The 18,169-nt window shown below is 47.3% G+C and overlaps 1 protein-coding gene across 3 annotated transcripts in view; it reads left to right on the top strand.

Moving 5' to 3' along the window:
• Positions 1 to 18,169, top strand: part of VPS45 (vacuolar protein sorting 45 homolog) — a 36,910-nt gene that overhangs the window by 2,121 nt on the left and 16,620 nt on the right. For all 3 annotated transcript variants that reach the window (XM_085896568.1, XM_085896570.1, XM_085896569.1), the window contains exons 2-10: positions 3,924 to 4,058; positions 4,306 to 4,366; positions 7,680 to 7,759; positions 8,776 to 8,844; positions 8,923 to 9,060; positions 13,998 to 14,108; positions 14,265 to 14,399; positions 14,533 to 14,643; positions 14,735 to 14,902. In XM_085896568.1, the coding sequence (XP_085752694.1) occupies positions 3,924 to 4,058; positions 4,306 to 4,366; positions 7,680 to 7,759; positions 8,776 to 8,844; positions 8,923 to 9,060; positions 13,998 to 14,108; positions 14,265 to 14,399; positions 14,533 to 14,643; positions 14,735 to 14,902 (1,008 nt within the window). The remainder of the gene's footprint in view (positions 1 to 3,923; positions 4,059 to 4,305; positions 4,367 to 7,679; positions 7,760 to 8,775; positions 8,845 to 8,922; positions 9,061 to 13,997; positions 14,109 to 14,264; positions 14,400 to 14,532; positions 14,644 to 14,734; positions 14,903 to 18,169) is intronic.

An 18,169-nucleotide genomic window follows, 5' to 3' on the forward strand; every position in this document is an offset into this window, starting at 1 on the left:
GGAACACAGGCATCATCCCAACTGATTGGAAGAGGGGCCTTGTTGTTCCTCTCTGGAAAGGGAAGGGTGATCGCCAAGACTGCAACAACTACCGAGGGGTGACGCTGCTCTCAGTGTCAGGCAAAGTCTTTGATCGGATAATTCTTGATCAGCTTCACCACCATCTGCTTGAGCACCAGAGTCGAGAGCAGTCAGGCTTTACCTCCTCCGGTATGGCAGACCTGAGCCGCGTCCTCGTGGTGGAGTTGCTTTCTCTATCAAAGATTCTATTCCTCACTCTACATGCGCTGTCCTCACTCCTCCACACCCCCAGGAATACCTCTGGTTGCAGCTTCCCCTGCACTACCACCTCATGTTTATGTGTGTTGTACCGCCCACTAAACAGTGATCACTCCATTTACATCTCGTTCGCCAAAATCATGGACCAACTTCAATCTACTCATCCCAACTCTCTCTCTTCCTCATATGTGGTGACTTCAATTGTCATCATGTCAGTTGGCTGGGTGTGGGTCCCTCTCTCACCTGCCATGGCACTTCTGTGACTCATTGGGACTGACACAATCTGTCAACTTCCCAACCCGGATCTCAGCCAATGGAACTCCATCTATTCTGGATTTGATTTTGACCAATTTCCCAGAAAATGTCTGCTGTTCTTCTTTTGCTCCAATCGGTTCATCTGACGATATGCTTGTGAAAGTGGACATCTCTCTGGCTGTAAGAAGAGAACCTCCTCAGTGCCGTCGACTCTGGCTTTTCACTCAGGTCGATTGGCAGGGTCTCCAAGCAGCCATCAAACTTCTAGACTGGTCTCCCATTGCTACTTTCTCTGACATCAACTCATCCTGGGAATTCTTTCAAAGAAACTTGCTCTCTCTCTTTCATGCACAGATTTATCCCTTCTCATCATCAGTTGTTCTACCCTTCCTCCCATCCATGGTTCACTGAAGCTTGTGGCGAGGCAGTTGTCTTTAAACAACTTGCCTTCACCTCATGGAAGGCAAATCCTACTAAAGGCAATCTCAGGTCTTTCCACAAAGCTCAGAACAAGTGTGTGTTTGCTTTTAAGAGAGCCAGGAAACAACATCTTTGTCATCTCAAGTCTGAACTCTCAAACCTATCTCCCTCCTCCAAATCCTGGTAGTGTCTGGTTAAGTCTGTTTCTGGTGTATGTTCCCCCTCCATCCCCTCCCTTACCTCAAATGGCTGCACAGCTGATACCGCACGTGAAAAGGCTGAATGCCTAAATTCGGTGTTTGCTTCTAAATCTTGTGTTCCACACCCATCGCTTTCTGTACCCACCTTACTCAGTCACACACAGCTGTCGCTGGACTCTATGTCGACTCCTGACAAGGTGGAGAGCTTGCTGTCAAACCTCGACTTGTATTCTGCAACCCGTCCAGACGGCATCAGCCCACGTGTCCTAAAAACCTGCTCTACTGCTCTTGCTCACCCTCTCTCTGTTCTATTCACCCTCTCGTTTGCTCAAGGTCTCATTTGTTCTGCTTGGAAATCAAACATTGCCACTCTGCATAAAAAGGTGCAAAAATTGATCCCTACAACTTCAGACCAATCGGCCTTCTCCCAATCATCAGAAAGGTTATGGAATCCATCATCACTTCAAATATTAAATCCTTCCTCTTCTCCCATGGCCTGATTTGTGATCATCAATTTCGATTCAGATCAGGTCACTCGACTCTGGATATGCTGCTTCTGCTCTACCAACAATGGATGGAGGTCCTCAATGCCGGACATGAAATCAGAGCCGTATCCCTGGACATATCGTGTACCTTCGACACGGTCTGGCACCCTGCCCTGCTTACCAAACTCTCTTTATATGGTATCCAAGGTCATCTCCAGTCGTAGCTCGCAGACTTCCTCTCCTGTCGCAGTCAACGTGTGGCTCTAAATGGAGTTCTCTCATCTCCTCTTCCTGTCCAGACTGGAGTTCCCCAAGGCGGTGTTCTGGGCCCTGTTCTTTTTCTGGTTTTCATCAATGATCTCTCCGACTTTCTGGAAAATCCTCTTTATCTTTGCTGATGACTCTCCCCTCTGCCGTATCATCGGTCATCCCTCAGACCGGCAAGCAGCAACTTCTTCGCTCACTGCAAATGTGGATAAAATCACAAACTGGTCCAACACGTGGAACATGTCTTTCATTCCGGACAAATCTCACACTCTGACTATGAATCTCCGAAAGGACCGTCTGGAACCCTACCCCCCCATCTACTTTCTCAACAATCCTCTTGAGGAAGTCCTTTCAATCAAGCTTCTGGGTCTCACTATCTGCCATGATCTTTCCTGAGAAAGCCACATTTCCAAGCTGGCCACCAAAGCCATCCTCCGTCGTGCAAAGTCCTCCCTCGGCCCACCTGAGCTCCTGACCAAATACAAAGCTCTCCTCTACAGCCGGATGCAGTACTGCTCTCTCCTCTGGGCTGGTGCTCCCGCCTCATCTTTCTCAGCTTCACGCTGTGGAAACCAAGGCATTTCGGATCATTGGTATCTCTCATGATGAGTCTGAGTCCTTGGGGCTCTCATTCCCTCACCGCAGGCAGATCAGTGGTCTTTCTGTCTTCTACCGTCTCCTCTCTGGCCTCACCCCCTCGCCCCCCCCCCAATCTCCCGCTCTGTCTGCGATTTGTCCCCACCATATTTCCGCAGGGTGCTCAAGATCCGCTAACAACCCTCTTCTGGTAAAACTACCAAAATCACGAATCACCGCTCGCCTTCACTCTTTCATTACTCTTTTTTTTTCTTCCTGCCTTTGGAACAAACTCCCACTCTCTTCAATCCCATTCTTCCCTCCAGGCTTTCAAAACAGCTGTTCACCACCACCTCTTATCTTCCCCCATCCAAAACCTCGATCTTTTCTTCCCCCTTTAATCCACCCCAAACCCACCTCCTTCAAATTTCCTGCTTTCCTTCCTGAAAGTCCCTGTAATGTCCATCTTGTTTATCCTGTGTACCCTATCCCACTCTCCCTTCCACAGATCTCGTCATGTCTCTGTTCCACATTGTTTATTCCTTCCCTCCCCCTGTCTCATGCTCCCCTTGTTATAATAAATTATGTGTATTAGTTCTTATATACGAGCCTCAAAAATGTATTCAAAAAAATAAGTCATCAGAGAAGTGTGCATGTGACCTTGTGCGCGAATATGACCTTGTGCTCGAATGTGACCTTGTGCTCGAACTTGACCTTGTGCTCGAACGTGACCTTGTGCTCGAACGTGACCTTGTGCTCGAACGTGACCTTGTGCTCGAACGTGACCTTGTGCTCGAACGTGACCTTGTGTGCGAACGTGACCTTGTGCGCGAACGTGACCTTGTGCGCGAACGTGACCTTGTGCGCGAACGTGACCTTGTGCGCGAACGTGACCTTGTGCTCGAACGTGACCTTGTGCTCGAACGTGACCTTGTGCTCGAACTTGACCTTGTGTGCGAACGTGACCTTGTGTGCGAACGTGACCTTGTGCGCGAACGTGACCTTGTGCGCGAACGTGACCTTGTGCTCGAACGTGACCTTGTGCGCGAACGTGACCTTGTGCGCGAACGTGACCTTGTGCTCGAACGTGACCTTGTGCTCGAACGTGACCTTGTGCTCGAACGTGACCTTGTGCTCGAACGTGACCTTGTGCTCGAACGTGACCTTGTGCTCGAACGTGACCTTGTGCTCGAACGTGACCTTGTGCTCGAACGTGACCTTGTGCTCGAACGTGACCTTGTGTGCGAATGTGACCTTGTGTTTTTGTATTTGTCATGTAGCACCTTGTCATTGCATGATGTGCAGGAGGAAACATAGCATGAGATACCTAGCCGGAGCCAAACCGTTGAACACTTACAACAGCAGGTTTCTTTGTAAAATGGACGATGCTGGAACAGGTCAAGACTACTTTTCTGTCCCGCATGTGTGTCTTGCCCATCAGACGGCTGTCGTGAGTGTGGCATTTGCCCAGTCTGAGCTCCTACAGAAGGAGGTTTACCTGTTTGAGCATCTCGGTGTTGGTTCTCGAGACAGCATGCAACATTTGCGTGCCATCTGCTTCTTGCGGCCCACGCAGGTGAGAGCAAGTGGTTTGTGGCTCAAGAGGCTTGGGTGGGAAATAATGTGAATGATACTGGAAGGGTGATGAAAATTGCTCGAAGTGTGTGTGTGTGTGTGTGTGTGTGTGTGTGTGTGTGTGTGTGTGTGTGTGTGTGTGTGTGTGTGTGTGTGTGTGTGTGTGCGCGCGCTCGGTATGTGTTGTCTGCTCGTGTGCACACTTCGTGTTTATGTGTTCGAGAGTCTGTGTCGTTGTGTACTTGCAGGAGAATATCGATCTGCTATGTCGAGAGTTACAGCATCCAAAGTACGGAGCGTACCTCATTTGTGAGTAACTCTCCGGATGATTTAATTTAAATAATTTCTGTTTTTCCTTTTGAATGATATTCCTGGTGTTGACTTCATGGTTTGAGTGGTGGTCTTTGGATCCCAGGTTACTGAGTTCAATTCCCCCTCAGCTGTTGAATTAATACCAGGTGGGGTTAACTCGACCTGTCATCCATCCGAGGTCGGCAAAATGAGTGCCAGTTGCTGGTATCCTGTGTCGGAGTGGTGACCCGTCCAGGATTGTACCCAATAGCCAAGGAGACTGCTTAGGCAGCACCAACATGTGTGTGTGAAACTCTGCACAGAGTATGGTCCCAATGTCCTTCTCCTTTTGACTGATTCTATCTACATTTTATTGCTTAAGAACTACACACTATGATTGAAACCTTCCTCATTATCCCCATTACCAATGTTTAAAATTAATTAAAAAATGGGGGAAGGGGAGGGGAATATTTTAATTGGGTCTGTCTGTCTGTCGCTCCGTCCGTTATGCCATCTCCTCCGAAATGGTTGGGCAGAAATTCACCAAATTCATCGTCATGATCACCACATGGCACGAAGGTGTGAGAGCAGGATCATTTTGGCCCTGTCCCCTGGGGTGGGGTCAAAAGGTCAAGTACCAAAAAAATGCAATGACGGACACATTTTCAACATTTTGAAATGAAGCTTTGCACATGTATCAACATTGGGTGACGTGTGAAATATGTAACGATGTTTTGGATTTGATCCCCGGTTCATGCCCCAGGGGCTGAGGACTTGGGGTTACAGGGGTCAAAAGGGGAAAAAAAAATTTCACTCAAAATTTGATATTGTTAAATTCCTGGTCGAATGTTTTACATCTTTCAACTTTCCTTTCGGTGAGAAGCGTGGACACCTGCGATGGCGCGACGTCGACTTGTTTTTACGATGAACGAATGCCGTGATAAATATCAAACTGGATCGTGTGGAGGCACTTCATGCGTCTTGTCGATTTTTAAAGCGTTTTCTTTCGTTTGTTTATTTATTTATTGCCTGGTGGCACAGATTTAATTAATTGTTTTCTACATTTGCTTTTATCGTTGGTGAATGTGAATAGGTCCTGGCATTTTTGAATTTGTCATCACATTTTCATAAGCTCCCTTTCCTTTCGTTTGAGAATTTTGATTTCTCTCTTCCTTTCATTGGCATATTTTATGTAACTTATATTTCCGATTCAAATCGCAATCTTTATTTTGTTTGAGCATTAATGTTGTATCGCATCCTCGTGTTAGAACGAGGAAAAGGGATGGGCTTGTACTATTTTAATCACATATCAACTATTTTGAAATATCAATATATATATATATATATATATATATATATATATATAATATATATTTTTTGTATTCCTTGTCGAGGCTCATATGAGAGCTAACACACAACACACAGCAAGGTGGGCATGATTTCCACCTGGCCTCCAAAGCCAGTCGCCGACTGGGAATCCTCCGTCGTGCAAAGTCCTTCCTCTGCCCACCTGAGCTCCTGAGCACATCCAAAACTTTTGTCCGCAGCCTGATGGAGTACTGCTCTCCCCTCTGGGCTGGTGCTCCTGCCTCCCACCTTTCTCGGCTTCACGCTGTGGAAATGTGTATACAAAAATAAATAAATTGATATTTCAAAAATAGTTGATATGTGATTAAAATAGTACAAGCCCATCCCAATTCCTCATTCTAACACGAGTATGCGATACAACATTAATGTTCCACGTGTTGGACCAGTTTGTGATTTTATCCAGATCTGCAGTGAGCGAAGAAGCTGCTGCTTGCCGGTCTGAGGGATGACAGATGGTACGGCAGAGGGTGGAGTCGTCAGCAAAGAGATAGAGGATTTTCCCGAGAGTTGGGGAGATCATTGATGAAAACCAGAAAAAGAACAAGGCCCAGAACGCTGCCTTGAGGAACTCCAGCCTGGACAGGAAGGGAGATGAGAGAACTCCATTTAGGGCCACACGTTGGCTGCGACAGGAGAGGAAGTCTGTGAGCCATGAGTGGAGATGTCCTTGGATACCATAAGAAGAGAGTTTGGTGAGCAGGGCAGGGTGCCACACCGTGTCAAAAACACCTGATGTGTTTCGGGATATGGTTCTGATTTCATGTCTGGCATTGAGGACCTCCATCCATTGTTGGGAAAGCAGAAGCAACATATCCAGGGTAGAGTGACCTGGTCTGAAACCAAGTTGATGATCGGAAATCAGGCCATTGGAGAAGAGGAAGGATTTAATGACTGAAGCGATGAAGGATTCCATAACCTTGCTGATGATTGGGAGAAGGCTGATTGGTCTGTCGCTGCAGGGATCTGTTTTTGCACCTTTTTATGCAGGACAGTAATGTTTGCTGATTTCCAAGCAGATTGCAGATGACCTTGAGCAAATGAGAGGGTGAATAGAACAGAGAGAGGGTGAGCAAGAGCAGAGGAGCAGGTTTTTAGGTCACGTGGGCTGATGCCTTCTGGACCGGTTGCAGAATCTGAGTCAAGGTTTGACAGCAAACTCTCTGCCTTGTCAGGAGAAAAGGACAGAGTCCAGGAACAGTTGGGTGCGACTGGGTCAGATGTGGGTACAGAAATCGATGGGTTTTGCACACAAGATTTTGATGCAAACACCGAGTTTAGGTATTCAGCCTTTTCACATGCGGTATCAGCAGTGCGGCCATTTGAGGTAAGGGAGGGGGAGCATACACCAGAAACAGATTTGATTAGACGCCACCAGGATTTGGAGGAGGGAGAGAGGTTTGAAAGTTCAGACTTGAGCTTAGAAAGATGTTGTTTTCTGGCTCTCCTGAGGGTAGATGCACACTTGTTCTCAAATAAAAATTGTTCTTAACTCTGAAATTCCATATGATTTGTTGTACTTATTGAGAAAGAGGGGCAAGGGATTGGGGAGGGTATCATAGGTGGAGAGAGGAAGAGAGTGGAGAGTGAGAGAGAAGGAGGGAATAGAGTGAGAGTGTGGAGCATCAGACAGCGAGGGAGGTGTGTGTGTGTGTGTGTGTGTGTGTGTGTGTGTGTGTGTGTGTGTGTGTGTGTGTGTGTGTGTGTGTGTGTGTGTGTGTGTGTGTGTGCCATGCGTGCACGCGCGCACACACACACACACACACACACACACACACACACACACACACACACACACACACACACACACACACACACACACACACACACACACACACTGAAAAACAATTGACTTGCGATTCTAAAGAGGACACTGATCTCGTCCTACCTTGTGCCTGACCCAGCTTGGCTGACCTCTAACATTTGACTTGCTGATATTGTGTCCTCATATGCCGTGTCATGACAGACTTGAGTAATGTTTTGAGCCAGCAGCTGGTCAAGCAACTGGCAGAGGCAGATGAGCAGGAAGCTGTACGAGAGATTAAGGTGAGGTCATTTGGGGTTTTGGTGAATATGTTTGCCTTGTACTCCATTTACACTTGGCAAGTTGATTTGATCAGGCTTAATTTGGTTGACATTTACAACAGGTTTAATGAACAATGTATACCGCTCGCTTTTATGTTAATGTGACACATGACCTCACATAATTTGTTAAACATTAATCCATTTTTGAGACACTGTTGAGATGATGCTCATGGTATCTCTTCCACTGACACATAATACTCCTTATTTCATCTTGAAATCATACACTCAGATGTTATGGGCACAAGTGTTCACTCAAAATTGGAACTTGCGAGCAATAAACCTTCCTTATCGCTACTTAAAGGACACTTGGCCTGTAGTTGTGCAATTCACACAGCTATAATCAATCTTTCTCTCAAATTGTTAAATTAATTCCAGTACAAGCCTGGTGTTGGCTCAGTGGTTAGGGTGGTGGCTTGGGATCCTCGGGTCCTGAGTTCAAGCCCTGTCGGCCGCTGAATTAATACACCAGGGGGTTGACTCAGCCTGTCATCCTTCTGAGGTCAGCAAAATGAGTACCAGTTCCAGTGTGTGTACTGGTAGAGGGGCACTGCATCAGCGACACAGTCGCGCTTCAAGAAATGATAGCTACCCCGGCAGCTAAGCTGCCATACGACCACCACCAATTCTAGTACAATCATCACTTTTTGGCTCTGCTAGTAGTTGTGTTGTGAGTTGAGAAAGTCACTGCATTGTGAAGTGGGAGGGGGTGAATACTTTTGCAGGCCACCATAGGGTACTTCATGGACACCAGCGTATAAAACCTGCAAAGTGCATCTGTTTATCGTGCTGTGAAAATGTTGATAATTTTGGACCCTTGGTTAATACTGGTGCAAACGCTTGAACTGGTAGAACAGTTGAGTTGAATCACATTAACTGGGTTTAAGTTTGTTTAAAATCAGTATTGAGCACCAATATAAAAGTGATGAATGGATCTAGTCCAGAAACTCGTGAGAAAAGTCATCATGTTTTGTCCACAGGAGTTCTACGCCGATTATGTGGCACTAAGCCCACATTTCTTCACACTCAACATGGATACCTGCACCCAGGTAATTATGTCAAGTAAATTTAAACTTTTATCTGTCTTGGTTTGTCTTGGCACGACTTCACCTTCTTCTATCATCCAGGCTGGAAACTGGTCCAGGGAGGCACTAAGCAGGGCCACACTGGGGCTGACGGCTGTGCTGCTGTCATTAAAGAAGTGTCCAGTGATCCGTTACATACAATCATCAACCATGGCAGAACAGTTGGCACAGGGAGTCAAGGTTGGTGTGAATCTGATGTGTGCCTCAACCTGCATTTGTCAATTATTGTGTAAAATTGTTGTTTGGAGCCTTTATACAGATGTATTGTTGTGGAAATGACTCCAAGTGGGTTAGATGTTTAATGTTGCGTAGTTATTTCCTGAATGAGTTTCTCAGCATAACCGTGAAGTAATTAATTGTGATATTGGATATGTGTCATTTATCGCATAGTTGAGTACCGTCAACCTTCCCAATTGTGTTTATCTGAAATCGTAAACCCTTTCAGTCTCGCTTTTACCATTCTGCTCTTTGTAATCAGTCTTATGTGTTATTTTAGTGTTCTGTTAGGCTCGAACTGCACATTTAGGTGGCAAAGCGAATGAAAGCCGTCACAACGTGGCGATGAACAGCACCCGATGGTGAGTGAGAGAGGAGGGTGTAAAGCGTCATCGGTGACGTGTGTGGCTGAGATGATAAAAATAATCTGACAGATGCTGAATCAAAGCTCCCGAGAGCAGTCGCGCCTCTCGCCCGCTCGGAGTCGCGCCTCTCGCCCGCTCGGAGTCGCGCCTCTCGCCCGCTCGGAGTCGCGCCTCTCGCCCGCTCGGAGTCGCGCCTCTCGCCCGCTCGGAGTCGCGCCTCTCGCCCGCTCGGAGTCGCGCCTCTCGCCCGCTCGGAGTCGCGCCTCTCGCCCGCTCGGAGTCGCGCCTCTCGCCCGCTCGGAGTCGCGCCTCTCGCCCGCTCGGAGTCGCGCCTCTCGCCCGCTCGGAGTCGCGCCTCTCGCCCGCTCGGAGTCGCGCCTCTCGCCCGCTCGGAGTCGCGCCTCTCGCCCGCTCGGAGTCGCGCCTCTCGCCCGCTCGGAGTCGCGCCTCTCGCCCGCTCGGAGTCGCGCCTCTCGCCCTCTCTTCCATTGTGGCCCGTTCTTGTCTGGAGTGACCAGGCCTTTCCATTGCCTACAGGACTCGTCAGGTTTGCCTGACAATTTTTTTCAGTCCTGTCAATTCCCTCTGGCTCACTGTCGTGTGTGCATAAGGCTTGAAGGCATAAATAATTAAGACATATTCCGCTCATGGGCTTGTGTGATCGGTGATGGGTAAAGGGGATTGTTTGTTTATTACCTATGCATTGTTCCTCTGTTCCCTCCCCTTGACCACTGATTCGTTGTAAACAAGTCGGAAGAAAACATTTTAAAAAGAAATGAAAAAACATGTATGGATGGAATCCCCCCAAAACAACCAAACAATGTAGGAAGGAATGGCAAGGTAGGATTGACAGGACAATACACCACCACAATCCTTTTACGGATTACCATAATGACATCTGACATTTGTGTCATATGTGGCAATAGTAGCAATTGTACGAAAATGTATATTATTTATTTATTTATTTATTTATTTATTAGGCTCGTGGAAAATTTATTTATTCATGGTTGAGGCTCATGGAAGAGCCAAAATGATAGAGGTAGATGTAGATTTGTAGTGTGGTTGGTGTAATTGTGTATTTTATTTGTTGTGGGATTGAGATGGAAAAATGTCAAAAGATGTCATCATGGCAATCCGTAAAAGATTGTGGTGGTGTTATGTGTTTATTCCTTCCTTCCTTATTTGGTTGTTTTTGGAGGATTCCATCCCTCCATGTGTTATTTTTTTTCATTTTTATAACAGGAATGACTGCCCTGTGGTCACAACCTGCTACAAAATCCGGTAACGGGCCGATTGGGAAACGCGTATTTAAGCACTCTTAAAATATTGTGGGGGGAGTTACGTCGTCTCCCACCGGACTCCCGGAATTGTAGGCCGTCGCTCACGGATAATTCCGTGAGGCAGCAGGTCGCTTAACCGACTGTGGACACCAATACCTCCACCGCGTCGCGTAGGGTCTTTTTGTCTAGAACCAATTTACCTAATGAACCACGCGGTGTTGTTTACCGGGGAACCACGCCCTCGGTACGCCTTTTTTTTTTTTTTTTTTTTTTTTTTTTTTGTATACCTTGGTCGAGGCTCGTATGAGAGCTAACACACAACTCACAGCAAGGAGGCATGAGACAAGAGGGGCGGGAGTGGAAGGGACAAATCATTGGGGAACAGACACAGGTGAACTGTGGAAGGGAGAGGGATGGGGATGGGACGGGGAACATGGCGAGGAGAAGATGGACATTACAGGGACTTTCAGGAAGGAAAGCAGGAGAATTGAAGGAAGTGGGCTTGGGTGGATTATCGGGGGTAGAAAAGATCGAGGATTTGGATGGGGGAAGATAAGAGGTGGTGGTGAACAGCTGTTTTGAAAGCCTGGAGGGAAGAATGGGAAAGAATAGAGTGAGGAAGTTTATTCCAAAGGCGGGAAAAAAGAGGAATGAAAGAGTGAAGATGAGCAGTGATTCGTGATTTTGGTAGTTTTACCAGAAGGGGGTTGTTGGCGGACCTTGAGCGCCCTGTGGAAATGTGGTTGGGACAAATCGCAGAGAGAGCAGGGGGGGCAAGGCTGGAGAGGAGTCGGTAGAAGACAGAAAGACCACCGACCAACCTGCGGTGATTGAGTGAGAGGCCCAAAGACTCAGCTTCATTGCGGGAGATGCCAATGATCTTAAAAGCCCTGGTTTCGACAGCGTGAAGTCGAGAAAGGTGGGAGGCAGGAGCACCAGCCCAGAGGGGAGAGCCTTGCCCAATCCGGATCACACTACCAACTACCAACCACCTTTCCGGATCGGATGCAGCCGAGCGGAACTACCAAGGATATACCGGCAAGAATGAATAGATTATCGGGGATAAAGACCCGGCTAAAAACTTTGATCCGAACCATGCTGGACCAACGGAGGAAAAGATAAAAACGAACTGGGAACATTTCTACAATAATTTATTTACAATAAAGTGAGGAAAGTTATGTGGTACAGGTAACAGGTTTATTGGGGTGTTATGCAGGGGAAGATGAGAGAGATGTAGTGCGACAATTTCACAGCAACTTATAAAGCAGACACAGAGCAGACTTGTCGCGAAAATAATACAGGCAAGATTTACAAGGTTCGAATAACTTGTACAGTTTCTACTTAAAGACGGCGCCACACACTCAAATACACACTCAGGCAAAATAAACCCAGTTGAATGGCAAAGGACTTTTTCAGCCAGGAAGGGAGGGAGTTGAGGTCGCAGTTCTCCGTACCTGAGTTCCAGGGAAAGGAATGCTCTGTGGTGCGGCACCTGGCAATGGTCGTGCGGCTTGGTCCACGGCCGCCCGCGTGGAGACCGTGTCGGCGAAGGAGCCTGGGTCGAGTAGAGCAGAGTCCGAAGCGGGGATCAGGGTTTCCAGCTTGCTCTCAAGACGACTCACTTTCCAGCTCACCAGATGACTCACTTTCCAGCTCACTTGCTCTATCTCTCAGCACTCTACTCTGAGGATGGTGTCGTAATTTATAGATCGCCCTCAGCGGGGAGGGGCCTTGGTGAAGCCGACGTCACTGTTCGCCCTGATTGGACGGGGCTTCCATGGGGCTGCCCTTTCTGGGCGGGGTTTCGGCCAAACCGGGAAGCCCGCCCACTCCACACGTGCGGACTCGCCAAAAAGGAACTACTGCAAGAGGATTTTGCCTCAGACAGCGAGTTGCCGGCTGGGCGAGTAGGCGAACAAGCGTTTGTTCAGCCCATGCGAGAGGAAGGTACTGTGGTTCATAATGGAGGGGATATAAAGATTTATTAATCTAACTAAAAAAAACATCGCAACGCACCCCTTTGATTTCCCACTAAACACAAGGAGGGGTTCTATCGACACATGCACTTAACGGAATAACTGACTTTGGGACAACTGTATGTTTGTATGCATACGGTTCTTAGAACCGTAACAATATGAACAACGCGATTGGGAAACGCACATTTACTGCGTTATTCAATGATCAACTCGACACCTCTTATCCACATCAATCTCCGCCATGGTTATACCAGAACGAGTTGATTTTGTCACATGGTTACGGATTGTTTAACCCCAATATGGGGCTGTTCAAAAATTATGGAACTTGGAAAAAAAATGTTTTTTAGGGAGGCATGTATCGTGTGTGCTGAAGGGCTTGATTGAACCTTACTGATAATTTTTATTCGATGTATGATTAGATTTTCTAGGATCTGTCATCGTGAGTAACACCAAACCCAAACAAAGCCAATGGAAGTCTGGCGCAACAAACCTGTGTAATCGGCAGCGGCCGACACGCCTGATGTCTTAGGCCCACCAGAAAACCAAGATGGCGGCCATATTATTTGTCTGGGTGCCATGATGGATGGAGTCCAGTGACAACGGTGGGTGGGGTCGGGCAACTGTCTGACCAATGGGTGCACATTTCAAAAATCTACTCCCAAGGACAACAACAACAACAACAACCATGCGGAGCTCTTGTATACCTGTGACACATCACTGTTCTTTTTCTGATTTGTTGATACTTTTTTCCGATCTGGATGCCAACGACGTCAACATCCAGTAAATTATTTTGGGGGCGTTTACTGGGGAACCTCCGACCACCACCCCCTCAACGATATATGTACAATCATACAATCCCTTCCCGAGTTCCCTTGATATCCTAACCAATATTCCAATCCCTTCTGTCTCCCTTTTTCACCCACCTTCTGACACTGCTAGCGCCCATGCAGGCATCTCCATACACCTGACTGAATTGGCCGTAGATATCTGCAGCTGAGTTGTTCGCCTTCACGAATAATTCAATCACCGCACGTTGGTGAAACTAAATGTCGTTGACAGCCATTGTGTCACAATGGGATTGTGGGAACACCAGTGGTGTGCATGTATCGAGCCTTTGTTTATATTGGAGTAGATAGATGGATATATCTTGCTAATAACTCGTGTTCTACTGTATTCGGTACAAACGTGTCGAATCGCTTGATGCCCATGACTTTTTGTACGGCCCTCGTATGTTGACTATCTTGTGTACGACACGATTATGGAGCACACTTCTCTTGCAGCAAATGATCAGCAAAGACGCAGCATTGTTTGACTTTCGGAAGACTGATATTCCACCTCTGTTGCTTATTCTTGACCGGCGTGACGATGCCGTGACACCGCTTCTAAACCAGGTAATCATGGGACCTGCGGCAACATTGAGTGGGATATAATTTGTGACTGTCCTGATTTAAATTCCAATCTTTATAAACTTTGCTCAGTAATCATCACCTACTAAACTAAGTACTGAATGATCATGCAGTCCATTTGTTGTATTTGCTGGTATGCAGTGGACGTATCAGGCAATGGTGCACGAGTTGCTGGGAATACAGAATAAACGCGTGGAGTTGCCGCCTGCGTCGGATTCCGCTCGCTCGAGCACAGATGTTGTTCTTTCCGCTGATCACGATGATTTCTTTGCCAATGTAATATACTCTGAAATTACTAATAATAATAAAAAAATAACACGAGCAATATCAGAACATTGAGTCAAGGAAGCACATTACGTATTATTAATGTATGGCCTTGTGGACATTGTGTCAAACTTTGGGGCTGCAGAACATGTACCTGAACTTTGGGGAAATCGGTACAAACATCAAACAGCTCATGGATGAATTCCAGCAGCGGTCCAAGAGCCATGAGAAGCTCGAGTCTATTTCGGACATGAAGGTCAGTGAGTGAGTGTGTCGTGCTCGGTCCCTGTGTGAGGTTTGAACCCAAGACCTTGTAACGGCAGTTGAACCTTGTGCTGCTATTTCAGGCATTTGTGGAAACGTATCCTGCATTTCGCAAAATGTCAGGTGCGGTGGCAAAGCACGTGGGCTTGGTTGGGGAGTTGTCTCGCATCGTTGCTGCGCGCAATCTGTTGGAAATCAGTGCGGTTGAGCAGGAACTTGCCTGCCAGAATGACCATACTGCTGCATTGCAGGTAGGATAGTTACAACCTGCATTGTCTTCTTGGTTTGTTCGTTTATTTGTTTGTGGTGTGTCCACAGTAGTGTTACGTAGTCGTGCTGAACACATCCAAATACATGCAACGTCCACAGGTGAACCTTGCCACAAACGCCTGATAAGCTCACTTTGTTTTAGCAAAAGGCATTGTTTGGAAAGAATATAAATTTGACTGTCTCGGCCTGGCCTCTAATGCAGTGCTTCCACCTGCAAGTCATGGATGGATGAGATGCTTACCATGACATAAGCGTGTTGGTACATAACTTTGCTTCTGCACACACGTGATGTTCTTGCTGTATATGGCGAGTAGCAGAAATAATTAAAATATGCGTTTCCCGCACCACAGCCACAGCAAATTTTTCCGTGCCATGCTGATTCCCACAAGGTGTTGGCAGGATATAAAGTTGCTCACAGTGATGAGGGAGGAATAAAACAATGGAAACAATGTAATGTTGATGAGGACATGGAACGACAGTAATGATTTCCTGCCATGCGCAGCGAGATTTATTGTGGCATGTTTCAGTTTGTTCCACAAAAGAGTAATCGATCTATTTGAAATATGTTCATACAGTAAGTATTACGAGGTTTGAGCTCGCTCAAAAATTGAAGGCCATGATATTGTTACAATTGTGGAGGGCAGGAGCTGGTGAAGGCCTTTGGCACCGTTTGTGTTCGGGTAGTTATTAGACGGTTAGGGTAGTTAATGTTTGTGTTAGACTTTTTAAACATGTTTAAGTGCATGTAGTTAAGTTGTCTTCGGTATCATCTGTGAGGTGACGGGCATTGTCTGATTTGGAATAGCTGGGTATAAGGTGTCCCATCCCTTTTGTTCCCTCCTGTGAACTGGGCGAGGCCAGATTAGTTGAGAGGGCAGTACACGTACGTCTGCCTCCCATGTATCAGATGCTGGAAGATTGGATGGGTCGGGGAGAGGATGACTCCTTCCAGCTGTCTGTCAGTGAATGGGAAGCAAACACTGGTTGATATGTGAGCCTGAATTCGTCAGCGTCATCGGATGCAGGACCTCAGGGAAGGGATACAATTACAGTCATGATTGGAGGAATCACCTCAGGGTGAGAGACCCACTTGTGGCCAGTGATTAGTTGGCGACCGGGAGACATGCTGCTCTTCGGGTGTGGAGAATAAACGCATACATCTCTTGGGTGCTCGCGCTTCTCCTTGTTCCTGCAGCTTCACACTTGCTCTCTGCCTATTTCCTCTTTGGGGATTTGGGTTCTCCACATTCAAGTCTTGCCACAGCACAATTAAACACCCTTTTTTTTTTTTTTTTTTTTTTTTTTTTTTTTTTTTTTTTTATACCTTGGTCGAGGCTCGTATGAGAGCTAACACACAACTCACAGCAAGGAGGCATGAGACAAGAGGGGCGGGAGTGGAAGGGACAAAACAGTGGGGAACAGACAAATTAGGTGAACTGTGGAAGGGAGTGGGTTGGGGATGGGACGGGGAACATGGCGAGGGGAAGATGGACATTAAAGGGACTTTCAGGAAGGAAAGCAGGAGAATTGAAGGAAGTGGGCTTGGGTGGGTTATCGGGGGTAGAAAAGATCGAGGATTTGGATGGGGGAAGATAAAAGGTGGTGGTGAACAGCTGTTTTGAAAGCCTGAAGGGAAGAATGGGAAAGAATAGAGTGAGGAAGTTTATTCCAAAGGCGGGAAAAAAGAGGAATGAAAGAGTGAAGATGAGCAGTGATTCGTGATTTTGGTAGTTTTACCAGAAGGGGGTTGTTGGCGGACCTTGAGCGCCCTGTGGAAATGTGGTTGGGACAAATCGCAGAGAGAGCAGGGGGGGCAAGGCTGGAGAGGAGTCGGTAGAAGACAGAAAGACCACCGACCAACCTGCGGTGATTGAGTGAGAGGCCCAAAGACTCAGCTTCATTGCGGGAGATGCCAATGATCTTAAAAGCCCTGGTTTCGACAGCGTGAAGTCGAGAAAGGTGGGAGGCAGGAGCACCAGCCCAGAGGGAGAGCAGTACTCCATCAGGCTACGGACAAAAGCTTTGTAAGTGGTCAGGAGCTCAAGAGGGCCGAGGAAGGACTTTGCACGACGGAGGATTCCCAGTCGGCGACTGGCTTTTGAGGCAAGGTTGGAAATGTGACTTTCCCAGGAAAGGTCATGGCAGATAGTGAGACCCAGAAGCTTGAAAGAAAAGACTTCTTCCAGAGGATTGTTGAGAAAGTGGATGGGGGGTTTTGTAAACGGTCCTTTCGAAGAGACATAGTGAGAGTGTGAGATTTGTCTGGATTGAAAGACATGTTCCACGTGTTGGACCAGTTTGTGATTTTATCCAGATCTGCAGTGAGCGAAGAAGCTGCTGCTTGCCGGTCTGAGGGATGACAGATGGTACGGCAGAGGGTTGAGTCATCGGCAAAGAGAAATAGAGGATTTTCCAGAGAGTCCGAGATCATTGATGAAAACCAGAAAAAGAACAGGGCCCAGAACGCTACCTTGAGGAACTCCAGCCTGCACAGGAAGAGGGGATGAAAGAACTCCATTTAGGGCCACACGTTGACTGCGACAGGAGAGGAAGTCTGCGAGCCATGAGTGGAGATGGCCTTGAATACCATGGGCAGAGAGTTTGGTGAGTAGGGCAGGGTGCCAGACTGTGTAAAAAGCACGTGATATGTCCAGGGATACGGCTCGGATTTCCTGTCTGGCATTGAGGACCTCCATCCATTGATGGGAGAGCAGTAGCAGCATATCTAGGGTAGAGTGACCTGGTCTGAAACCAAATTGATGATTGGAAATCAAGCCATTGGAGAAGAGGAAGGATTTCATGTCTGAAGCGATGATGGATTCCATAACCTTGCTGATGATTGGGAGAAGGCTGATTGGTCTATAGTTACAGGGATCTGTTTTTGCACCTTTTTTATGCAGGGCAGTGATGTTAGCAGATTTCCAAGCAGATGGCAGATGACCTTGGGAAAATGAGAGGGTGAATAGAACAGAGAGAGGGTGAGCAAGAGCAGAAGAGCAGGCTTTGAGGACACGTGGGCTGATGCCGTCTGGACCGGTTGCAGAATCTGACTCGAGGTTTGAAAGCAAGCTCTCCACCTTGTCAGGAGAAAAGGATACAGAGTCCAGGGACAGTTGGGTGCGACTGGGTAAAGTGGGTAGAGATAGTGATGGGTTTGGGACACAAGATTTAGCTGCAAACACCGAGTTTAGACATTCAGCTTTATCACGTGTGGAATCAGCAGTGCGGCCATTTGAGGTAAGGGAGGG

Source organism: Eptatretus burgeri, chromosome 9 (assembly GCF_056783735.1).
Source record: "Eptatretus burgeri isolate ZD-2024b chromosome 9, Ebu_testis_v1, whole genome shotgun sequence".
Lineage (NCBI taxonomy): Eukaryota > Metazoa > Chordata > Myxini > Myxiniformes > Myxinidae > Eptatretus > Eptatretus burgeri.